This window comes from Stenella coeruleoalba, assembly GCF_951394435.1.
Source record: "Stenella coeruleoalba genome assembly, chromosome: 20".
Classification (NCBI taxonomy): Eukaryota; Metazoa; Chordata; class Mammalia; order Artiodactyla; family Delphinidae; genus Stenella; species Stenella coeruleoalba.
The window spans coordinates 50,290,077-50,315,759 of NC_137166.1; the positions used below are offsets into that span (position 1 = coordinate 50,290,077).

The 25,683-nt window shown below is 49.7% G+C and overlaps 1 protein-coding gene across 7 annotated transcripts in view; it reads right to left on the minus strand.

The window, feature by feature from the left end:
• Window positions 1-22,773, minus strand: part of ZC3H4 (zinc finger CCCH-type containing 4) — a 42,956-nt gene extending 20,183 nt beyond the window's left edge. For 3 of the 7 annotated variants that reach the window (XM_079906331.1, XM_079906330.1, XM_079906329.1), the window contains exons 1-9: window positions 21,899-22,773; window positions 21,610-21,775; window positions 6,283-6,502; window positions 5,885-5,995; window positions 3,458-3,680; window positions 1,937-2,091; window positions 1,165-1,261; window positions 919-1,058; window positions 261-368 (exon numbers count right to left, since the gene is read on the minus strand). In XM_079906331.1, the coding sequence (XP_079762457.1) occupies window positions 261-368; window positions 919-1,058; window positions 1,165-1,261; window positions 1,937-2,091; window positions 3,458-3,680; window positions 5,885-5,995; window positions 6,283-6,502; window positions 21,610-21,770 (1,215 nt within the window). In that variant the 5' untranslated portion in view covers window positions 21,771-21,775; window positions 21,899-22,773. Of the gene's footprint in view, window positions 1-260; window positions 369-918; window positions 1,059-1,164; window positions 1,262-1,936; window positions 2,092-3,457; window positions 3,681-5,884; window positions 5,996-6,282; window positions 6,503-20,132; window positions 20,195-21,350; window positions 21,507-21,609; window positions 21,776-21,898 lie in introns of those variants that run through there. The other 4 variants (XM_079906332.1, XM_079906334.1, XM_079906333.1 and 1 more) reach the window with 4 other exon arrangements.
• Window positions 22,774-25,683: the final 2,910 nt, after the last annotated feature.

Sequence of the window (25,683 nt, forward strand, 5' to 3'; positions counted from 1 at the left end):
GCCATATGGATTGGGTGAAAATTTTGGCCAAAAAAAATCCTCCCAAACCAAAAAAACCCAGATGTGTCACCAATCTTGTCCTGGCTCTTCAGTCACTCTGAGGAGTGAACTAAGTCTTCCAGGCCTTCCAGGCATCTCTCAGACAATCACTCCAAGCCCACCAGAACACTGCCCCCAGTGAGTGTGGCCTCCAGAACACTCCCAGAGGCCCATGTGTCCCTGCTCTGGGCACCCTGGTACTACTGGAACTGGCCCCTTACCCATGTGCACCGCCCTTCCACGAAGTATTTGCAGATGACTTTGCCTTTCTTATCGGACTGCTGGTGGGGCTTGTCATGGTCACCCCTCCGGTAGCTTCCACCGCCGTCCTGTTAGGAACACAGAGTGTGACTATAAAGGGGAATGAAGAGGAAGGGTAGGGAGGGCCTGTGCAGGCCAGGTGGAGACGGGCTCTGAGGGAGGGAAAGTGAAACAGGCTAGCTGGCAGGGATGAGCACGCCCCCGTGTAACAGGAGTGCTGACCAGCAGCTTCCATCCAGCACCCAACTCTGTGGGGTCTGAGCCCCGGAGCGTGGAGTGTGGGCAGCTGCGGACTCGCGCGCCACACACCTGCGCGGGACCGCATTCATTCCAAGAAGAGGCGGCACGAGCCTCCCTGGAAAACTCTCCAGGGCTAACTCAGGGACTCAGAGAACAGGTGACTGCAGGTGCTACAAAGATATGCCTTTAAAAACAGAGGGTCTCACCAGCAGCGCAACCCCCATGAGAGATAATTAGTGCTGACAGGCCCTACGGGGAACGGCTGATGGGAGCAGGGGGACAAGACCAGCCTCGGAGGATAACTCATTAAAGAAAAAAACGAATTTCAAGAAGAAGCCTTGAGTAAAAACATCAGATCAGAATGAAGAGCCGACTTACGCCCATGTCCTCGTCGTAGAAGTCTTCGTCATCATTCATTCCACCCTTGTTCATCCCTCCTCGGCTGCCACCTCGACCACGGCCCCGGCCCATCCCTTTCCCTCGACCTCGGGAACCCCGGCCACGGCCTCGACTTAGCCCTGCAGAAGAGAGAAACGGCGTTAACCCAAGGCCTCCCTCCAGGACCCGAGGCCAGCAGCTGCCAGGAGGAGCCCCACAGACTGGCCCCTCGTGGCCCCCGCCCACCTCGTCCTCGGCCATCCTTGGACCGGCGGTACTGGTTCAGCTCCTTGGAATAGTCGTCATAGTCCTCATCTCCCATCGGCTCCTCACTTTCTCCATACTGGAATTCCGGAGGGAAGAGAAGCAGTAAAGTGTCATTTGGCGAACAATGAACAATGTCCTGAACTATATACTCCACCCCTTTCTGCCTTTTTGTACACTCGGGACAATGTCAAACTCAGAAAAGCAAGTGAGCAACCCAGTGACTCACACCTGTGCCCTCTTCACACGCCACAGCCTAAGCGGCGGCTGGTCGCAGTCTTCACTCTTAGGACTCCCAGCCCACTGGGCAGCTCCCAAGGGACAGCTGTGCAGCTAGAACAAGGGGCAGCGTGGCAAGGTCTCGGGCAGGGACAAAACAGTGAGCGTGGTAGTTCTCCTCACGCGCACACGCGTTTGTGTGTGTGTAGGAGGTAACTAAACAGGCAACTGACTGCGAAGGCATTAAATGCTTCGAGAGTACCCTCGGGAACCCTGTCTTCAGGGATGGGAACTAAGGCGCTCGCTGAGAGAGCAGTGAGATGAAGATGTTTTTGACAGCTCACCCTTTGGTACTTTTTCAATTCTGAACCACAGGAAGGTTTTCTCTATTCCAAATAATAAATGAACATTTCTAAACACATAAACCTGCCATTTGATGCTTTCTTTCCACCTCAGTCTTACAGACCTAGTCTTGCAGCTCACCAGCCACCTGCCCCCACTCCCACCCCCCACCCCAAGCTGGAGAAAGCCTTACTTCCATGTCCTCTTCATAGAAGTCCTCTTCATCCTCCGGGTGGTCTCCTCCCACGGAGCCTCTGCCTCTGCCTCGGCTGCCCCTGCCCATGCCTCGGCCTCGAGACCCTCCGCGGCTTCCACGGCCTCGGTAGCCCCTGCCACGGCCTCGGTTGCCTGCATGGTGATTCAGACAGTGAGTGTCTGAGCAAGCAGGACCCACCAGCAGAAGAGAAGTTGACCCACCAGCGGAAGAGAAGTTAACCCACTGACTGCCCAAGGTCAATCATTTCCTCCTCCTCCTCCTGTTCTAAGAAGCCTTCCCGGCTGCTCTAGGCTGATTCATGGTCCCTGGGCCCCTGGACAGGGGTAGCTGAGCACCGTGGACACACACCTGCTGTAGCACTCACTACACTACCCTGACTGAGGCGCTGTCTGACACAAAGGCACCAGTCACGTGTGGCTACTGAGTACCTGAAATGTGGCTGGCCAAGCTAAGAAATACTGTGAGTATAAAGTGCACACTGAATTTCAAAAACTTAATTTAAAAAGAGAGAGAGAGAGAATATAAAATGTCACATCTGTCTATTTTGATTATATATCGAAGTGAGATTTGGAATGTACTGATAAAATGTGTTGTTAAAATTAATTTCATGTTTCCTTTTACTTTTCTAATGTGACCACTAGAAAATTTGTAGTTGAATGGTGGCTTGCATTATATTTCTATTGGACAAGCTAGTCCAGAATCTCCCCAAAGAGCAGGGCCTATCTAGGGAGGAGTCTAAGAAAGACCGCCGAAAGAAAGAATGACCAGTCACTCAAACAACAAGCTGGGCCTCAAGCAGGGCTAAGAACTGCTGGGCTGGAAAATTCTGGAAGCACTCTGGGGTTGGGAAATATCATTGGCAGGAGATGGTTCTAAGAGGCCGGGCTGGGTTGCTGGTGCTCTGCCCTCCCCCATCATCCTCCTAACTGCCGCAGGTTCAAGGTTCAGAGGTGTGGCAGTCCCATGGCTGCAGTCACACTTTGTCAGGTGATGGGAGATGGGAGGCTGGGGGAGGAGGCGCCAGTTGTCAGTTACCGTCCCCAGGGGTGAGAGCTGTCCCTTCTATATCTCTTCATAGCTGACCAGGAAGTGAATTTAAAAAACCCTTCAGGGACTTCCCTGGCGGTCCAGTGGTTAGGACTCGGCACGGGGTGTGGCCAAAAAAAAAAAAAAAAAAAAAAAAACCACCACCACCACCACCTTCAGCCACAGCAGTCTTCTCCTTGCCTCACGCCAGTCTGGCTCCATCCCAACCACGGCTTCAGCACTGGACCCTCTTCTCACGTGGCAGAACTCCGGTCCCCTGTGCTTGGGATAGAGCTCCCTGCCTGTCTCCTTCTATGCTTATCTCAGCCCTGCATGACTGCACATCTCTTCTCCCAGACTTGACGCTCCATGAGCACGTGGCCCATGAGGTCTGTCTGGCTCTGCACTGAGCGCCCAACCCCCAGCCCCGGGCCTGCTCCGACAACTTCGGGGAGAAGCTGCGCGTCTCACCTCGGCCCCGGCTGCTGCCCTCCTTGGCCCGCCGGTACTGGTTCAGCTCTTTGGTGAAGTCGTCGTAGTCGTCCTTGCCCATGTCCTCCTCCTCATCACCCTCGTACTCCCCATACTGCTCGTTCTCATAGTCTTCGTACATGCCGTAGCCCTTGCTGTCCATCTTGGAGTAGGCCTTCTTGGGCAGGGGTGTGGTGTGCGACGGGGGATACTGCTGGTGGGACTGATGGGGAGAGGACAGTGAGCTGGCCCTGGGGCCTCGGATTCAGACCAAGATCCCCACTATTCCCTGAACTGGCACAGCTGTCTGGGTGTCTCTGCTGTCCCTGGGGTGAGACGCTAGCCCCCAGCCACCTGAATGAGTTCTGGGCTGTTGGCCCAGATGTTTCTGTTCTTCAGAAAGAGCCACAGCTTTAAAGACAATTGAGAAACACAGGCCCCACGACCCCTGAATTACTGGAGAGGGAAAAGAAGGGTGTATTTCCCAGGTAGATAGAACAATCTCATTTGGCGAGGAGGCCTGATTGGCAAGAGGGGTGCTCCTCAGTCAACATTTTTCTGGGGCCTTAGAATTCAATTAATGACTATTTGGCAACCAAACTAGAAAACCATTTAAAATGATGCTTTCCAAAGTGTGCTAGTTCCAAGAGATACTGGATGAAGTTCAAAAATACACATACATGCACAAATGGAAGACACCAAGATGTCCTTCAATAGGTAAATGGATAAACAAACTGGTACATTCAGACAATGGAGTATTCAACAATTAAAAGAAATAAGAAGGACATGGAGGGACTGTATAAACGAATATCGTTAAGTCAAAGAAGACAATCCGGAAAAGCTACATATGAGTCCAATTAAATGACATTCTGGAACAGGCAAAACTACAGAGACAGTAAAAAGACTGGTGGTTGCGAGGGGCTTGGGGGGAGGGACTGATGAGTAGGTAAAGAAAAGAGGACTTTTAGGGAATTGAAACTATTTTATATGATAGTGTATGGTGCATATATAACAAGATGCATTTGTCAAAACCCAAAGAACTGTAAAACACAAAGGGGGACCCTAATGTAAACTATGGACTCTAATCAAATACCTGCCAACGCTGGCTAAACAATTACAACAAACGTGCCACACTAATGCAAGACATTAAAAACTGGGGAACTGGGTGGGGTGGGCAGGGAACTGGACTACCTGCTCCATTTTCTCCAAACCTAAAACTGCTCTAAAAACAACAGGGTCCTACTGCATAGCACAGGGAACTATATTCAATATCCTGTGACAAACCACAATGGAAAAGAATATGAAAGAATACGTGTACATATAACTGAGTCACCTTGCTGTACAGAAGAAATTAGCACAACACTGAAAATTCACTATATTCAATAAAATTTAAAAAATAAAACTGCTCTAAAGATAAAGTCTATTCATTTAAAAAATCCACACTCATTATAAAAAAAAAGAAAACATAAAACATGGAGATGTATACAACTACTTTAGCAGATCCTTTTTTTTTTTTGGCTGCGTTGGGTTTTTGTTGCGGTGCGCAGGCTTAGTTGCCCCATGGCACGTGGGATCTTAGTTCCCCGACCAGGGATCGAACCCGTGTCCCCTGCATTGGAGGGTGGATTCTTAACCACTGGACCACGAGGGAAGTGCCACTTTAGCAGATCTTAAAATGCCTCACCCCCTAGTTCCCAATCAAAGCTGGTGCTGTTCTCTCCATTCCCTGCTGCCCTCAGGTTTAAAGCCTGAATCTACATTAGTAGATCAATGTCAACTCTTATTCCTTACAATAACTTATCTGTTATGATGGATGATGCTGAGTTACAGGATACCTTTAAGAACTACTAACTTTAAAAATACTTTTTATCAAAATTTGAAAATCTGTGTTGATTTACTTCTTACTGGTTTTGCCTGAGGAAAATAAAAAAATGTACAAACCGGACAAATAATTTAAATTTATGCTTAAGCTCAGTGATATATTACTTCTGACCCCACAACATCCGAGATGATTTACTCCCATAACCGTTTCATTCTCTTGCCAACTTTCCACAGGACACTGCTGAACAGTGGAAAAGTCAGCTCTCACAGGGACAAATCATCATCTTTCTTGGGGACAGGGGATATGACGAGCCCTGCCAAGGCCATGGGAAAAGGTGGCATACAGAAGTATGGCAATCAGCCACTGACTGGGCTCAACCCCAGCTCCTGTACTTCAGAGCCGTGCAACCTGGCTGAAGTTCTCGAAGTCTCAGTGTCCTCACCTATAAAGCGGGGATAAAAACAATACCTAATCTTGCAGAATTAAAATCCGTGTAAAGTGCCACGTAAGAATGCCCAGCACACAGCCAGTGTTCAGGAAACATGGGCGATTTCATTACCCCCAGCTCCGAGCCCCATGGGGGTCCCTGACCAGCAGTCACTCACCGGCGCATAGGGGGGGCTGTACTCTCTGTACTTGCGGTGCCCCTTCTCGCTGGGGCTGAAATCCGAGTCATCTGAGAAGTCAGAGAAGTCATCGCTGGAAGAAGCGTGGCGCTGCAAGGACAGGGGCAGAGGATTAGAGCTTCTGCGGAGGGCTGGCCACCTGCACAGTCACTGCTGGAATGTGCCGGTAGGGCTCCTTGCAAAACGCCTCACCTAGGGGCATCTAGCAGCAATGGAGCATGAGCTACCAACTCTTTTAGAAAAGGTCTTTATCCAATTTGGGGAAAGGAAAAACAGCCCGATTAAGAGTGCCCTCTGGCCTGACAAGATGAGCTCGGCCCCTGGGGCGCTCGGCTGGGCCCAGCGCCAGGAGGCCCAGCACATCCGCCAGGACCTACTTTGTGCTTGGATTTCCGCCTCTTCTTGGATCTCCTCTTCTCCTTCTCCCGCTCTTTCTTGCGTTTCCGCTTCAGCCTCCGGTGAGACTTCTCCTCATCTGAGTCGCTGTGGTGCTTCTCCCCCTTCTCCTTCCGGCTCCTCTCGGGGCCTCCGGAGGCGTCCTGGGTCTCCTCGGCCCCGTCATCCTCCAGTTCGCCTTCTTCCAACTCACCATCTTCCCTATGAACCAACCCCAAAGCCGAAGTGAGCACGGGGTTTGAGGGGAGAGCCGCGGGGGCTGTGGGCTGGCCCAGGGCGATGGGAACGCGGGGCCCAGCGCTGAGGGCGAGAGGCCCGGGGAGACAGGGCGGGGGCCGCTCCCCGTCCCATCCCGTATCTCCCCCAAAGGGCTGCATCGGCTCTGTCTGTCCCGGCTGGGGGCGGGGGCGCCGTGGATGCCAGAGGTGCTGCCACGAGCAAACAGGCTCCGGTCCCTGGGTTTCGAGGCCTGACTGCTCTGCCAGCTCCACGGCTCTGGGCCAGAGGCAGGGAGCTAAGCAGGTGGAGAGAGGGGAAGGGTCCCAGGCCCCTCCTGACACGACCACACGAGGGCTCACCCCCACCTGCTGTTGGCCCCCTTGCTTCCCACCTGACTTGCCTCACCTCCGGGTATCCCTTCTGGCTCCCTGTCCTACGACTTCCTGACTCTGCCAAATCCCCCACGTCACCCCAATCTCCCTTACTTTACAAAACAAAAGCACTCTCCACATGTGACAGATGCTGCTGACAGGACGTTCTGAACATCAAAGTATGTACAGGGTGGGGGGTGGGGTGGGGGGATTAAGAAAGGAGCAGCTGGAAAAATAATCCCGTTTTTGAGCCAAACCCACAGACACAGTTCTCACAAGTGCAGGAGTTGCTTTAAAAAAATAAACAAATGTAAAAAATGTCAAAAGCTCCTCAAGTTCCTCATGCATGACGACGGCAAAGTATGTGTGAGAGCATAAAAAACTCCTTCCTTCTCCATTAACTAAGACCCACAAAGAGAATGTGAAGAAGATAAAGAGTAACATAATGAACCCAGGACCTAAAAGGCTAACCACAGAGAGAACTAATCTAGGCCAAAAAGGCCTCGGCCGTTCAGATGGGAGCCGGTCAGCATGGGAACAAGCTCATCAGGCGAGCCCGGCCCCTGGAGCCCTGAAGGTTCTAACAGGCTTTGTGGAGAAACAACTGCCGACCTCTCTGAGGATCCTCCACGGCCCTTTCCCTCGCACTGCTCCCTTTGTGCGCCTCCACGCTGCTCCCCACCAAGGGGACTCTTCCATTAACTCTCACTCCCAATTCAAAGGGGTCGGGGCAGCTTCAAACCCAAATGGTACAGCCCCACAGTTACCCTGGCAGAGGTCAAGGGCAGCTCTCAAACACAGAATGCAGGACCAAAACTCCTCCCGACGTTTCAAAGGAAACAATACAGAGAGGTGACCGATGGGTGCCTCGTGCTGTTCCCCTGGAACCGCCAGGTTGTCGTGGGCCAGCCCAGAGGGAAGATGCCGAGTCAACTGTGGTGGAGGCAGGAGGCGGCATTCCTGACAAATGAGGCACCTTCTGGCTTGGGTGTGGCCCACACCAGGAGCCACTCTCCTGGGAGCAAAGCTCTCATGGGATGAGGCAACTCTGCCAGAATGGCCTTGTCCGCAGTAAAAGCGCCACCTAACTGGGGAAACTGGTTTTGGCAAGCTCACCAAACAGGGGGAAGCTGTTACTAATGGGCAGGGCAAACCTGCTGCTGCCGACGCCTGGGCCTTTTCATACCAAGCCGAGCAGGCTGAATAGACTGTTTCCTGCTGGGAACACTGCTGGGCGGGCCAGGTCGCCACACCTCAGGAGAAATACAGGGACAGACAGACTAGACAGACGCTATGGAACTAGGGATGGCCCAGCGACAGACCGGAGAGGAAGGGGTTGGGGTCTATGAAGAAAAGCTAAACAAAAGCATCACTCTCCACACTTTAGTCCGGAAAGGAAAAAGCTGAAAGTACCCAGAATCCCAGGGCAGGGATGAAGGGAACCCAGAAGACAGAAACTGCCTGGGGGCCCAGAAGTCCGGATGAGAAGAAAGCCCAAGATCGCAAAGGGCAAAAGACCCTCCTGGAACCAGAAGAGGCGTGTCAGAGTGGAAGGGACAGCGGGGCACCATCAACCACCTCATTTTCAAACAGGAGGAACTTAAAGGGATAGCAGGTGAAAGGATATGTCGAGGTCAGATAGATGGGGGGACACGAAAAAGCCAGAAACTGGCTCTAAGCTCGTCATTCTTCCTCAATTGCTGAGGATGGAAAGGGAAGGGGGAGCCCACTCATCGACCGCCTACTTGATGCCACAAACATTTCTGAGCATCTTCTCTGTGCCGGGTCCTTGAGCACCTCCTGTTCTGCATTGTCCTTGCAGGAAAAGATACAGATTACAAGAAACCCAGGCCACAGGGCAGTGTCTGTGATACAGGGCCGGGGCAGCTGAGCCAGAGAGGCTGGCACCCACAAACACTCCTCCACCTCTACGTTCACGGGCAAGGATGCCATGGCACGGCCAGCAAAGGTCTTGCCCAGGGTCAGCTGAGGCCTCCACCCCTGTCCTGCTGCTACATATCACTACAGGTCTGCTGCTACAGGTCACCTGAGGGGGTTTCCCCTTGATAACGCTGGAGATTCCAAGCTAAATGTCCTGCATGAATACAGGGCCTATTTTCTTCAGCCTCTGTTTACCAGAAGAAAAAAAAGAAAGAAAGAAAATCAAGCCAACTGGGATAGAGGCAGGAATCCTGTGGGCCACTGACACAACCGCACAAAGGCTGCCTCCATAAAATAGCAACCGGGGTTAAGTGGTGCCACTGAACAGACTGCCAGCAAAAGCCATGTCAGAGTGGGATTAAATACCGAGGGAGCATGCTGAATAGACTGCGACATGATTCCCCAAGAAAAGTGGGGGAAGCCCCACTGCGCTAATCATTTCAATCTAGACGTGCCAAACCTTCTTGAGACAAGCATGTAGGAGAAACCCTGAAGCATCGGCCTGGGCAGAGACCACTTAATTCCCAGAGCCTGTAGTGGGAAGCAGCCGCATAGCACAGGGAGATCAGCTCGGTGCTTTGTGACCGCCTGGAGGGGTGGAATAGGGAGGGTGGGAGGGAGGGAGACGCAAGCGGGAAGAGATATGGGAACATATGTATATATATATAACTGATTCATTTTGTTGTGAAGCTGAAACTAACATACCATTGTAAAGCAATTATACTCCAATAAAAATGTTAAAATGAAAAAAAAAAAAAATTCCCAGAGCCTGGACTGGCAACGTGCTGGGATGCCTGCACCAGGGCTGGCCCGCCAGAGACATCAGGAACTAGAAACCAACCATGCTGGGCAACCAACTTGGAATGGATGCCCGGGAGGAAACAGGAAAAGGCCAATGCCTTGCTGAGGCTCAGTTCTGCCTTGTGCCTCCTAGACTAAGCATCCAGGGCATTTAAGTTTCCACTTGCAGAGCTGGTGATGGCCAACTCCTCCTTCTGGGTCAAAGAAGAGATCAGGGTGCCCATTTTAAGGAATGCCTACGGGCCAACTCCACAGGGCACAGAAGTGTGTCAGGTTCATCACATACCATGGGCTTGGCAAAAACAGTACTAGAAAGAAACATCATGCTTCAAAGGAGGCTGGGCCCACCCACCAGCCTACAGATTTGGGCATCCTGCTTCCTTTTGCAGACCAAGTAACTCAACCAGCTCTGCGTCTTCCCTAGCGCGTGCTCTTGGTACGTAACCTGAGCCTCGGTTTTCTCATCTGCAGAACGGGATAAGTGTAGTACCTACCTCAAGGGGTTGTGAGGGTTAAACGAGATAACACAGATAAAACCCTTGACATGGGGGGCAGGCACAAAGTAAGCACCAGACAAGTAACAGCTATTGGTATTAAGAACCAGCTAGCATGAGCACACCTCCACATGGATAATCCTAAACCAGCTGCAGTGCTTACTGGGAAGCATTTTCTTCTATGGAGAAGCTACAGCCAACTCCCCTCGGGAACCACTGCTAACTGCTGGCCAACAAGTTCTCACTTTTCTTGGCCCGTCTGTGCCACCATCCTCTGCAAATAAACCCTGCTGACGAAACTGACAAATCGACATCTCCCCTTCCTCAGCTCTCATCTAGGTGGTATGAGAAAGTAACCAAGTGGCTGACCAGGAGGAAAAGGCACAGCGAGAGCTGAGCCCCGGGAAAAAGGGAGAAAGGTCCCTTACAAAAATGAAGTTTGGCAACACAGAAATCCTCTAGAGGAGAGTTGGATGGAAGCTGAAAGGGGCCTGGGTTTATGGATCTACCTGATTTACAAAAGAAAAAAGAGAGAGAAAGAGGAGAGACAGGCAAGAAACAAAAAAGATGAAAACCCATGGGAGCAGTGGCAGTTACCTCAAGATCATGAGAGCCCTTGACAAGAGGCGGCTAGGTTAATGTGAAGGTCAGGGTTATGATCATTAACTGCCCAAACTCTCAACAAATTGCCTGGGTAGGCTCTGAATGACCCATTAATTAGGAACAAGATTACAAAAATTACAAGGAGGCTCCGCCTCTTCACATGTTAAACAACAGGCCTAAATGCAGAAGTCCAGGATCCCCAAATCCAACCCTGCAGGACAGTCATTTACTAGGAGTGAAGGCACGGAGCCTTTGCCTTACAAAACTGGCTCAGGGCTCATGCCTGAGGAAGGCCCCTGAGACCTTCCCTCGATTTAGGCCGTGGTGAAGCACTCACGGGGGGAACCTCATTGAGGGATTTTTTAGAGGCAGGAAATTCTTGAAATTTCCTGGGTCTTGCACATGTTTTTCGGTGTAATTACACCCAGGTTCTTCAACCACAGATCAAGAGCAAAGAAGCACTGTGTCTCCCTCCCCCTCAACATTCTCAGGTGTGGTCATAACTGGCTCAGTGACATCACAGCATTTCCATGGCAACATGCCCACATCACAGACACCACCCGAGCAGCAAGCACAAACCAACCACAGGAGAAGCCCAAGCCGCAGCCCGAACCCCTCACTTCAACAGAAGCAAGACAGCCTGTCCAGTGCCAGAACCCTGACATGAATACACCTACTGCCAGAGTCAATGTGGGGGAAATTGGAGAAATCTGAACCCGGACTGGATATTTGAGATACTAAGTAATTATTGTTAATTTTGTTAGGCATGATTATGGTTTTGTGGTTATGTTAAAAAAAATTAAGTTAAAGATTCATACTGAAGAATGTATGGGTGAAATGAGATGAGGTCTGGGATGTGCTTTAAAATACTCAAGGGGGATGGGGGGAGGTAGTGAGATGAACCAAAATTCACAAAACGTGTATAACTGTTGAAACTGGTGATGGGTATAAGGCAATCTATGACACTATTTTCTCTTCTCTTAAATATGTTAGAAAATTTCCCTAAGAAAAAGTTAAAAAATAAAAAAGATGCCCTGGGTGGGGACAACCTCTCAGTAAAGTGAAGAGAGCTCATCAAGGTCCTCAAAAAGTTAATTTCCCTAGCAAAGAGCTGGAGTTCAAGGTGGGGGCCTCCACCAGCCCTCACATCTCTGCTGTGGTTTCCTCAACTACAAAACCTTCCTGGGCACCCCAGGGTCTTATAAAATCCAAGAGCCATAGGAAATATTCACTACTAACATCCTGTAGCAGCAACTTCCATTCCAGGCACCACACTGCTGTGCTCTCCACTTCTGCACATCTGTCACTGAAATGCATTAACAAACGTATGCAGTAGCAATTCATTAGTATCCCCATTTTATAGACAAATAAACTGAGGCTCAAAGATGGGAAGAAATATGCCCACAGGGTCACAGCAGGAAAAAGCAGAACTGGAACCAGAGTCCAGGACTTTCTGACTCCAGGTCCAGCTCTTAACCTCAACCCTTGAGACAATTAGAAATTATCCAAAAAAGAATAATTTACTAAACAGGCCAACAAACAAAACAACTCTCACCCTGAAATTTATACTTGAGTTGGAAAAAAATAAGACACACGTACAGAAAAGAGATTAAATGAAACAGTACTGCAAAAATGCCAAAGTTAATACTAAGACACTGGGCAAGCTCCTTATACACTCTGTGCCCTGTTTCAATTGTGAAGTGAAGGCAGTAAAGGAACCTCCAGGATGGATATATATCCTCCTAGAAAGAATTCCCTGAGACCATGTAAATCAAGTGTTTAGCACCAACCTGGCCCAGAATAACTGCTTAGGAGTAAAAACTATCAACATGCAAAGACACAAAGCCAATCCAGGCCATCCAACATCAAATGAATGGAATTGGGACATTCAAAAATATGACCCAAAGACATCTGGATAGTTTAGGGAATAAGAGGTGCCCAGAAGGGACTTCCCTGGTGGTGCAGTGGTTAAGAATCCGCCTGCCAATGCAGGGGACACAGGTTTGAGCCCTGCCGGGAAGATCCCACATGCCCGTGGGATCCCACAACTATGTCCGTGCGCCACAACTACTGAGCCTACGCTCTAGAGCCCGCGAGCCACAACTACTGAGCTTGCGTGCCACAACTACTGAAGCCTGTGCACCTGCTCTGCAACAAGAGAAGCCACCGCAGTGAGAAGCCTGCGCACCACAACGAAGAGTAACCCCGCTCCCCGCAACTAGAGAAAGCCCGTGCCCAGCAATGAAAACCCAACGCACACAAAATAAGTAAATAAATAGTGTCTTAAAAAAAAAAAAAGAGGTGCCTACAAAGGTCCAAGGAATCCTATAGCAAAAAAACAAATAGGACTTATCCCAAGAGGGACAGAAAGCAACATGAATCCAAGGGAGGAAAATTCCAAAGTCCTCTAACGCTAGAAGAATCGCTACACTCCCAAGTGTGTGGCATCCACACTGGGGTTCGTCCAAGCACACAAACCTCTTAGGCAGAACATTTCTGTAGAGTTTAAAACAAGCTGACCAAGAAAAACCCAGCTTGCTAGACGAATCTCTGAGTCAAAAGTGTCCTTTTCTTTGCTCAAATAGCTATTCTCCTACTCCCACTCGCCCTGAAAACAGCTCGTGTTCTTGATAGAGGCATCTCTCTGATCCAAGTTTTTCCTGTCAGATGAACCTCTGAAATCTGCTTCGCAGCAACAAAGAATTTCCTAACCTCCTTCTCAGGCCAGCCACGCTTTGGATTGCTTAAAGCTGGAAAGATGCTGGTTCTCATCCAAAGAGAGAGGATTTTTATTATTCCAGAAAGGAAAATCGAACCATGAAACTTGTGAACTAAGACTTCTTGTTTATAATTTTTTCAGGGGAATCAATTTGGTTCCATTCAGCCAAGACAAAGTATTAACATTTTCCTCTTAAAAGAGACCTGGCCTAGGACGCAAAGATTTCTTGTTCATATATGCAATTATCTGTATACAAATATTCCAGTCAACGGTGGGCTCCTGGAGGGTGGAGAAGAAAGAGGCTGGCACTCATCCCTGAGTTTCCAAGGGCCCAGCACAGGGCCAGGTATAGACTGGGAGGGTGCTTGGGATATGGTCTACACAAACAGGCATCAATCTCAGCCATCCACACCCTCTTTGTCAATTTCATCAACAAAGCCATTGGACCATTTCCCAGGCAGCAACCTGGATCACTTAAAACTCTAAAATAGGTCACTGAGGGGTTGTCTTTGGTCACAAACTCATTCACCAAGGTGTTTATCGAGGGCTTCCTGATAGACCAGAGGATAAATGACAAGAGCCCCTATGTGACTGATGCACCAACTGAGCAGATGAACGTGGCTGCCAGTCAGCAACCTCAGGGCTGCAGCCAGGGGCTGCCTCTGTCGCTGAAAGGCTGTGCTTCCGGGGACTGCTCTGGTGCCCCGTACAATGGCAGGGCCTGGAGTCCCAAGGAAACCTAAGCCCTGGTGTCTGTTAGGAAAATGAGGAGGGCAATAATCCAAGCCACCTGCAGTGGAGGTTTAGCCAACTGACACTCACGTCTGGGCCCAGCTCCCTTGGGTCGGGCCATAGAAGGGATGTGTTAGCTGCCATCCATTTCCTCACCGGGCTTCAAGAGGTCTTCAGTTCCTTCTAATGAATGCACATCCCTTCAATTTAAAGGTTCAAAAGACTGGGTGTGGGCCTCTACATCCACTGGAAGGAGTGGAACATAGGGATGATGGAACCTCAACAAGTCATGGAGGGGCAGTAGTAGCACAGCCCCCCTCTCTGGGGACAACTTTAAAGTCCCCTCCCATTGCCCCCAACACCTCCACCACCACAACAAAGATAAACGATGGTGGCTGCTGTGTACACCCTCCAGGCACTAGGCCCACAAGACCAGCGCAAAGGGCAGCAAAAAACACTTCAGGCCGTGCGGGCCACACAGTCTCTGTCCCACCTAGTCAACTCTGCTGTTCAGCACAAAAGTAGCCGCAGACAAGCTAAACGAAAGTTCCGATAAAACTCAGCTTATAAACTTTCACAAAGCCACACTTAACCTCTGCGGTACTCTGCTTTTTCTACCCTCCTCCATTTGTTTTCCACATACAGGAGGCAAATCAATAAATGGACCTTATATCCCACTAATGCCTGCATGCTGCAGTTTGAGAGATATTGTGCCAGACCCAGGACGGCCTCTGGGTATAGACCTCAGGGCTGGGTACAGGCTGGCTGGGTTCTAACTGCCTCCACACCCAACAGCCCTGTGACCTTCAACAAGTGACTTCACCTCTGTTTCAGTTTCTCAGCAGGACTAAGGTGAGCTAATGCATGAAAAGCACTCAGACGGCCCCTGGGGCAGGTAATCTTTGACCTTCACATGACAATGCCCAAGAGGTCACACCTTTGGGAAGGCCAGGAGACTGACCTAAGAGATGAGTAACCCTTGCGGCACATCCAGTCTGCCTGACACCCACGTCCACAGCCAGCCACCACTCCCCACCATCTCTCTACCAGAACTGGGCCTGCCTGGTGTGGAAGGAGCAGGCAGCATCCAGGCTCTATTAAGCTTTATGGCTCTGAAGTGTAGGGTTTTCTGGGATCACTCAACAGGGACAAGGGATCCAGCCTGGAATTCAGCTAAGCTGCTGAGCCAAGGTTTCTCTAACGGCTCTTCCTGGGATCTAGCGACTTAGCCTACCCTTACAATTCATTTTCAAGGCATCTACTCTGCAGCTGGGTACCAGGAGCTGCAGTAGCAGCAACCATGCCTCACTGTGGCCAGAAGCGGCAGAAGGCAGGGCAGATACGGGAAGGTAACATGAGGCCGGGTAAAGGCAGTACCAACTTCTGCCCAACTCTAAATGAAGTCCCGAGGAGAGAAGGCTCCTTGAACACTCCGAAAACTGTTCGGCTCCAAGAAAAGCACGAGACAAGCCTGGCTGCTGAATGAACAAAACCTTAACTGACGCAGCCAAATCACCAAGGGGTGGGAGAATCTTGGAGCTGGGACAGACCGTGTTCTCTCGGACTCTGGTGAGGGTAAAGGACTTACTTAAGGGGACGTGACTGGTTAGCAGTGGGTGAGGTGCTAGAGCCCTGGTTTCCCTGGTCTCAGGAGGCCTACCAAGGCCGTAGCCCTGACTCAGACTCTGATTGCAAAAGATGAGCAGGGGAAGGTAGCCAACAGCTCAAGAAAGCATGACTGTTGCAGCATCGTATAATAAGGACACTGAGCCAGCAAGAAATGCCTTAAGATGGCTTCCACTTAGTTGAAACCCCAATCAGCTCCTTGCAATTAAACTGCTGACCAGAAACCCAAGAAGTGAAAGATAAACTGACTTCCTTCAAAAACACAGATGTTATTCTTACCTCTGTTTATTCACCAGACTGTAAATTCTATTTAGAGTTTTTCTCTAGTAGGGACAGCAGGAAGATAAAGAAACCAAGATTCTCTGAATGCCAGGCATTGTGTGGGTGTTCTGCATATGCCCATTTGACCGCAATGCCCCGAGAGGAGGGCCTTATCCTCGGTGGCCACTGCACACTGAACACAATCTCATCTGCCTCCAAACCCACGCTGTTCCTTCATATCCTGCTGCCACCTCCAACGTTCAAAAGATGTCACCACTTGCCTTACAAATAGCGAGCTGAGTCACCAGTTCACACAGATGAAAAATAACAAAAATAAAAAAACAAGAAAGATTCTCTACCCAGAGCAATTTGGCCAACAGAAGCAAACTGTGCTCTGAGCAAACCTATGTACTACTAAAAAAATTATTCCCAAAGCAGGATGCAACTACATCTACACCAACTAAGAGGCCATGTCTTCATCTTGGTCATCAACTGACTAAGGGTCAGAAATGTATTTTAAGAACTGCCCTCATGGGCTTCCCTGGTTGCTCAGTGGTTAAGGATCTGTCTGCCAACGCAGGGGACACGGGTTCAAGCCCTAGTCCGATAAGATCTCACATGCCGCGGAGCAACTAAGCCCGTGGGCCACAACTACTGAGCCTGTGCTCTAGAGCCCGTGAGCCACAACTACTGAAGCCCACATGCCTAGAGCCCATGCTCCGCAACAAGAGAAGCCACCGCAATGAGAAGCCCATGTACTGCAACAAAGTGTAGCCCCTGCTCACCGCAACTAAAGAAAGCCCACGCGCAGCAACAAAGACCCAAGGCAGCCAAAAATAAATAAGTTAAAAAAAAAATTTGAAGAACTGCTCTCACAACCTCCTATTGTTACTAACTCCAGGCAAAAAACTTTGCACAATGTCTTCAAGACTGCATCTTCATAAACTATCAAAAGCAAAAGAGGCCTGCAGCAAAGACTCAGCCGATAAATTTGGAAAGCCAAATCCATGATACCAAACAATCTCAGTTTACCTTAACCTACTCAAATGAACTTTATATGCCACCCAAACAGGCAGCTTTTCCACTCTTTCCATTAGGTTCCAACTCTGAAACCGATCTCAAACCATTTAACAGGATTCCCCTCCACCAATGAGCAGACTGCTCCTTCGGATCTTGGAATCAGCTTATTAAATACCAACCGCCAGAAATCTCAGAAACAATCCTTTTTTTTCTCCTATTATGTCAGTCGTTATGTTACCAAGGTACAGGTGAGCACCTTGCTCATTTAGAAACTCAGCCACTTCACTTCCTATTTGCTCTGAATTATTTTCTTCTAACCTCCTAAGCTGGGTCAGAACCAGTCACTCTGGTACTAGAAAATATCGTCTGCGGGGACCAAAATTAGGTTCTCTGGAATATGGTTGGACCTGAAGCTACCCACAGAGGCTTGGAAATAGTTTCATTAGTGATTTTCGCCATAGAGGTTATTTATCGTAACTGGATCTGGCCTACACAACAAGATGGTTCTAGGAACCTGATAACCACAAAAATGTAACAGAAGTGAACAACAAGTAAGGCAACCCTGAGACATCCATTTTTCGCACATCAGGGAAGGGAAAAGATCTAAGAGAAAGGAGCGGAGGTAGAGGCATTATTCAACAACAAATAACTGAACCAGCCCGATATGAAACTGTCTACATTCAACTGGAGGGGAAATCACAAACTCAGAAGCAACCATTCATCTCTAACTTGCCCGTCAACAGCTGGGAAAGCCTTCATTTCTTCAGGTGCAAAACAACTTTCCCTTGGGATCAGCCTTCCTGGCTGAGGCAAAGCCATACTAGTGGTTTTCTAAAATAGCCAGCTCTACTTTAAGAAAACTCCGGCTTGTTAAGAATCAAAAATTTAAACCTTCACAGCAAATCGAAACCCTATCTGGGAGATAGTACAGATGATGAATTTAGAAAGCCCTTTTGCGGAATCACATTTTTTTTCTTTTGAAGAGCAAATTTGAGGGGAATAAAAAATATAAAGGGGTTTAGGACCAGAATAACTGTTTTCATGGTCACAAGTAATTTTCTTTCTACTGGGAGATTTTTATTTGCTTTCAGATTAAAGCTCTCCCCAAAGAACATAAAAATTTTAAAGATTACAAGTGTATAAGAGCTGCTGTTAAATCAGGGATTCTGAGTGACACCCTTTTTTTTTTTTTTGCAACATCCATTAATATGAAATTTAACTAATACTGGTACATCAGTTTGAGGGGGAAAAGGTAGTACTGTCACATTTCAAAAACAAAGACTACTGAAATACTTTGACATAATTACTGGGGCTTCTTGGATTTGATGGATGAGATTCCTTTGAGAAGGAAAAAACAATAAACCCTTGTGTTGATATGCCTGAGCGTTTTTAAGTGCTTGAGGAAATATTTTAACATTAATGACTGCTAAAATTTTCACTTATAAAAGAAATGCAATTTCCTTAACATTTCACTTTAAAATTAAAGTTAAAAAAGCATCCTTCTACACTTAGTAGCCCTTGTCACTTGGAAGGTTCATCTGTTAGCATCCAGTTTCTGCACTTGGCTCCTGGAGGAGAAATTTTACAAAGGATGGGAAACTTCAAATAAATGCAATTCATTTTCGGCTGACCCTGCGCACTGGATAGTGTGTTCAGTTTGTGCTTCAGACATTGTTTTACAGGAATACTGGACTGTGTGGACACTTCTTCCTCCCACAAATGATTTTACATACCTAAGATCTTCACAGCAGTTAAGTTGTGAACATACCGAGAGGAAGAACAAAACAAGTGGCCCACTGAATTGCAGTTTACATGTTTCCTCATCTAAATGTCGGTGAATTTTTTTTCTCCTAAGAATGGAAAAAAGGAAACAGGATCTTGGGAGGGGAAGAGGGCTGTGTGTTAAAAAGTTTTCTCTAACAAAGTATGTCAGGGACCAAAAGTGGGCAAGAGGGAAAATGGAACTTCAACGTGTTTTGTCTTTTAACGGAAGAACTTATGCTTGTAAAACACATCAGAAGTAGTGTTTGGTTCTGCAAGTCATTTCTGTTGCTCTTTTTTCCTTGTACATGTAGGAGAGGGGGGACTGGGGGCCGGAGGAAGTGTTCTCTCCACCATGGCTGGGCGTGTAACACGTTTGCATCGACTTTTCACGGTCAGGCATGTGCTTTCGAACAAAGGAACAGTGGAGACGGGGAGAGGAAACTGAGGCTTGACACACTTTACAGATTTGGTGCTTAAACAGTACTTTACAAATGACTTGCTTAATTTAAACGTCCATCACCATAAGAGACATCGGAGTCAAATGAGAAAATTGGATCTACTTGAACCACAATCTTTTTGGGGCGGCTGGGGCAGAGGGGAGGGAGAACATTAACTTGCACGCAAGCATCATAAACCAAATTCAGTAACCTCGTCTCCTACAAATGGACTTGAAGTATCCACTTTCTTCAAAGATGAAGGCTGGAGACAAAGCAATGGACTGAAATGGCAAGAGGGATACCAAGGGCTTGAAAACATATGGGCCTTTTACAGAGGTTTTTGTCATGTTACAGTAATACACTTTCTTTTTTGAGAAAACTGTGTACATCAAATTTTAAAAATTAAACATCGAAAAGGATGTGCAAGTCTAAAAGGGCTCAACAGGGTTAGAATCCTGATTTGAACATATAAATTCACGCTCTCAAGCATCACTTTGGTCTAAAGGCGAGGAGGAAGGCAGGCAGGAAAGGGACAAAAAGAGGGAGATAATTGAATTACTCAATAAAAGAGGCTACTTACCATCCCAACCCATTGTAAGACATACACTTCTGACATAAGAGAACTCCTTAGAGGTCGAATAAAGCGTGTAAGCACCTTTGAGTAATGCACCTGCCCCCAAGAGGGGGCCCGGAAGCCCAACGTGGGCTTAGCGAACAGACCTTTGCTAATCTGTTTATTTCCTTGAACTGGAGTCAGGCTGCGATGGGCTGCGATTCCCAGGACGATACATTTAATTAGAACAAAACAGAACAAAACAAAAAAAAAAATTTGTAAAAGCTCACCAAACTGCTGCACTTGTGTCTCTGAATGTGGGTGGCATTTCTTTTAAAAGGCAAAGTATGGTCTGTGAAGGAGAAAGGGAAAAGGGGAGGTGGGAGTGGGGAGAAGGGGCCGTGGTGCCTGGCATGGGAAGCCCTAGCTAAGACCCCTGTCTAAGGGAGGGTCCTCTGCGACTCCCCAGCCCCGGGCTGCGACGGGGCAGCCATCTGTCCAGCGCCTTCTCTTCCCCTCCCCACCCCCACTCCCTCCAAGACTCACTTTCCTGCCGGCTGAAACCCTTCTACGATTTCCAAATCCACTCTCTAGCCACCTCTTCCCCTGCCCCACCAAAAAAGTGGGCGAACCCTGCACCCCAACCTTCTGCTGACGCAGGGTAAATGGGGCCCCAACCTCTTGCTGAAACGCGCCGGGCTGGCCCCTTTATCACCCTCCAGAGAAGGGCATGGGGCGAGCCCATTTCGCACTTAATAAAGGGGAGGGGGGCGCTGCCTTTCACCCCTTGCCAAAGCACAAGGAAACCTCGTTTTTTTTCTCCCGGAAGGGATGGCGCCCCATTTTAGCCCGAAAAAGGAGGGAACCCCACGAGAAAGAGGGGACCAACTTCCTCTCCTCTCCAAGGCAGGGAAACCAAACCTCACCAGCTTCCCCCCCGACCCCCGCCAATAAACGCATCACCTACCTACGAAAATCAGGAGGACCCCTCCCTTTAAGGAAAGAATGGGGAAGGGTCTTCTCCCCAAAAAGAGGCAGGGGCTTCCAAAGGGGCGAGAGATTCTCCCAATTTTGCCCCCTAGAGAATAGCTAGGAAACACCTCCCGCCAAAAAAAAAGTACAAGAGGCCCCCACCGAAAGGACCCCCCGTAAGGATGGAGAAAGAAATTAACGAACCCCCACTTCCTGCCTCCTACAAAAGCTAGGGTACCTCTCCAAGTAGGGCAGGGCACACCTCCCCCAGGAGAAAGGATACTGCCGGGTTCTGGGAGCCACCCCCCCGACTCCAAACCCCTAAGAGCGGGGCTGTTGCTCGAGATCCCCCCCAAAAGGGTCCGGGGGCCCCTCCCCCATTCCCTTCCCCGAAGCCAGGCGACGGGCAGGCGGGCCCGTGGCTGCCAGCTCCGGGAGCACGGGCAGCCAGGACCCCCGTGGGCCTCCGAAGCCCCCCCGCCCCCGGCGCCCCCTCCCCAGGGCGGGCGCGGGGGGTCCGGGGGGCGCCTCCTCACCTTCCCCTCAGCATGGCGCCCAAAAAAGACAGAGCGAGAGCGAGGGAGAGCGGGCGAGCGCCGCGAGGGGGGGGAAACGCATGAGGCCGGGAGAGAAAGCAAGTGAGAAAGAGCGAGCGAGCGAGAGACACCCACCGACCCCGCCCTTCCTCCTCCTCCTCCTCCTCCGCGGCCCGGCCCAATATGGCGGCCGCCCCCCTTCCTCCTCCTCCTCAACCTCCCCCCGGGGACGCCGCCCCGGCCGGGCCGGGGGCCTGACCTGTCGTCAGGGAGCGGGAGGCGGTGGTGGAGGAGGTGCGGGGTGGCCAGGCAGGCGTCGGGGGAACACGGAGGAGGCGAAGGCGTTGATGGCGGTGGCGGCGATGGCGGCGGCAGCGACTCTGATGGCGGCGGCGGGGGGGTCCCGGGCGCGGCCTCCATAGTTCCTTTGGGGGGGAGGGGATGTTAATGCACGAAAAAGGACTGCTTGGGCGTGGCGGGAGGGGCACACTTCAGCTCTGAGGGCTCCTGATAGTAATGGGTATATATTTTTTCAGGGTCGGAATCACCTCTGCGCCGACCTCCGCGTAGGCCGCGCGGCCTAGGCCTCAGCGGGCCGCTCGCCGCCTGCTTTCTCCGCAGCCCGCCCCTGGGGTCACTCGCTCACAGGCGCGGGGCCCTCATCGGGGCGAGAGCACCCCCACACACACACCGCTGCGGGCCCGGGAGTGGGAGACCCGGGGGACACGGACACTGGTGGGTAGTTCGGTGTAATTAGCGCGGGCCGCGCGCAATGGAGCAAGCGAGGGGGAAAGGGAAAAGAGGAGAGCGAGCGAGGGCGATTAAAAAAAAAAAAAGTAATTTAGGAAAAGGAAACGGGCCGCAGAGACAGGCCGACTGTCTGTCTGCCGGCCCTTGGTGCCCCGGCTTCCCGGCCCCCGCCGCAGTCAGAAATTCATACAAAATGGCGGCTCGGGCCCGGACGTGCCAAGAGGCTGAGGCGGGAGGAAGGGCGAGGTGGGAGGGGGAACTGGGAGGCGGAGGCGGCGTCACGTGGAGGAGAGAGGCACAGACTGCTCTCCCGAAGGGCCGCGGAAAGAGCCGAAGGGAGAGAGTGAGGCCGAGGCAAGGCGGAAAAAGCCGGAAGGAGCTGAGCTGAAGATCGCGAGAGGCGGAAAGAGCCGAAGTTGTTAACGGGGGTGGGGCTAGAGAAAGAATGGGAGGCCCCGGGGAGCCGGAAATAGCCGAAGCGAATCGGGACTGGGAAAAAACAAGGAACTGAGGTGATCCGAAAAGAAGCGAAGGCGGTGTCTAGGGTGGGTGACAGGAGGCGGAAACAGCCGACTGACGCCCGGCGGCGGTAATAGGATTTAGATGGAAAGAGCTGAAGTGTGGGGCTAGTGAAGCGATTAATTAAGAGAGTAAAAGACTTTGAGGAATTCGCTCGAGAGCAAGCGGGGAGAACCGAAAATTGCTACCTTGAGGGAAGGCGGGAAGAGTCGAAAGTTTTAGGTGGGAGAATGGGAAAGAAGGAATTCGGGCTATGGAGAGAAAAAAATAACCGAAGGCTGGAGACCGGGTGCCTGGAGTTGTAGGTTTCCGGAGGATGAAGCAGAACAGGCCCGGAGATGACATCATTAGAGACCTGGGTTGATGATGTTATCCTTGGGCGGTGCGGGTGGGCGGGGAGGGCGGTCCTTGGTAGTGCTTTGGGGGAGTTAAGAACCTAGAGCTTGCTTAGTAGGTGGAAGATCTTAAATGCCGGACATGGGAGCACTAACCGGGTTCGAGTATAAAAACGTAAAATCTTTTGATCCTCACAACTGTACTAAGGGGAGCTACTATTGGCTGCCCATTTTTAAATTTTAAAGTGAGAATTATTTTATTTATTTATTGGCTGCTTTGGGTTTTCGTTGCTGCACGCGGGCTTTCTCTAGTTGCGGCGACCGGGGCTACTCTTCGTTGTGGTGCGCGGGCTTCTCATTGCGCTGGCTTCTCTTGCTGCGGAGCGCGGGCTTTAGGCGCGCCGGCTTCAGTAGTTGCAGCACGCGGGCTCAGTAGTTGTGGCGCACGCGCCTGGTTGCTCCGCGGCGTGTGAGACCTTCCCGCACCAGTGTTCGAACCCGTGTCCCCTGCATCAGCAAGCAGATTCTTAACCACGGTGCCACCAGGGAAGTCCAAGCTGCCCGTTTAATCGGTGCAGACTGAACCTCGCGGTGTCTAGGTACTTGGCTCTTGCCCCCAGCAAAAATTCTGTTCAGTCCTGTTTACAAGAGAGGATCTTCATTCGATGCTTTTGTGAGCTCCTTGTATAGTGCCAAGTCCTGTAATGGGCGAATGGAACATAGTTTCTTTTTGGAGCTTAAAAACTGATAATGCCCCAGGGGAAAGAAACTCTAAGTTGAAGAGTAAGGGGGGCTCCTATTATACTGGGGGACAGGGTTGTTTAAGCTGAGACATGAAGAAGAGATAATTCCAGGCAAAAGAAACAGCTTATTTCAGGCCCTGAAACAAGGCAAGGACGACTTAGTTTCCAGGAACAGACAAAATCCTGGAGACAGAGGTGCCAGATCACCCGCTATATTAATCTTACTATAAAATTTAAAATGTCCCAAACCTGGTCTGGGACACAAGCTCTTCGTGTGGGTGATTTACAACCTCCTTCAGGGAAGAAATTGGCATTCCTGATAAAGTGAAATGATTAAGCCATTTTCTATTGAATTTTGATGGAATGAAACTTCTGGGAAATCAGTGGCCCACCCAGTTAACAGTCAGCTGACTGCCAGCCAAGAATCTGCTATCTTTAACTGGATCATCTTTTCTTCCTGGATATAATCTGTAGTCTAATAGGGTTATTTAACAATTCTCTTCTATAAAATGACCTTACCAAGAGAAAATGTTTCAGTTGGCCTACAAGAGACCTTTTTTCCTTGCATGCATCATTGTAATAAAACATTGGCACATGCTCATAACTAAATTGTCCAAAAAAGGGGTTTTTTTTTGTTTTTTTTTTTAACACACGGAGAGCTAGTAGAGCAGGATTGTGAAAATGGAAAGGAAAAGCACAGAAGTGGGTCATTATGTGTCATTGTGAAAGGTGCCATTCCCCTTCTATGCCTTGATTTCTGAACCCGTGTATTCTAGTTACAGACAAAACAATACTAGGTGAGACCACAGACCATGTCTAGGAAGATGGTACCCTGTCCTTTCAAGATCTGGTCTCCAGTTGGCACCATTTCTGAAGCTTCAATAAGCCACAATTCTAGAGGGCCTTCTGCTTTTGAGGGCCATTTCCTTTTAGGTAATGAGGAAAATGAAAATGTCAGCGAATCCCAGGGAGCAAGATTTCTCCATGCTTTTTCAGTGTCAAACTACAACGTTGTCCACCAAGAGCTTCTGACATTCTAGATGACACTTGGACTTAATATTTAATTGTTGATTAGGGTCCAGACTCAGTAAAGTTATGGAAGATTCTCATGTTTCAAAGTGATTTTTTTCTGCCAGAAAAGACAGCCCTGAAAGACATTAACCAGTTTTGTATCAAACTTTCCAACTTAATTCCGGCATTTTTTCCCCCACTGTCTGTACATATTCATATCTCATGTCCTCCCTTGAACCAGCTTTATTTTTCTGCTAGTTCCCCCATTGATGAGTTAGGTAACATCTTTGATATGTGCTCACCATGGTTTTGTGTGAGGGTGATGTTTTTAACTTTAAAAAATTTATACTGTGGGGTTTCCCTGGTGGCGCAGTGGTTGAGAGTTCGCCTGCCGATGCGGGGGACACGTGTTCGTGCCCCGGTCCGGGAAGATCCCACATGACGCGGAGTGGCTGGGCCCGTGAGCCATGGCCGCTGAGCCTGTGCTCCGCAGCGGGAGGGGCCACAACAGTGAGAGGCCCGCGTACCGCAAAAAAAAAAAAATTTATACTGTGAAAACAGATAGTAAAGTTCAGGGATGGTGATGCTGGCAGAAATAGGGCAGAGGCCAAAAAAAAAAGTTTCCAACAGTGATGACAATCATTATTGCAATGAAGGGGAATTGATGACCCTTCCAGTTGGAAAGGATCCAAGGTAAACAACCTGCCACCAGTGGCTGGTAAGTGTGAGAACTTTTCACAGAACTACCTGTGCCTTGAGGACCAGCTTGGGTTCAGTCCCCAATATAACACTTCCACTAGATGCTGGGCCTGCCCACTTCATCTCTTGGTGCCTCAGATAATGCACCATCACCTGGGATTCTGTGGCCAGTCAGTGGTCTTCACAGAACCCATGAATATGCCAAGAGCTGATTATTAGTACTAGAAGAATCAATCACCAGACAGATCATGGCTTTTTATAAAACCCCAAGGTTTA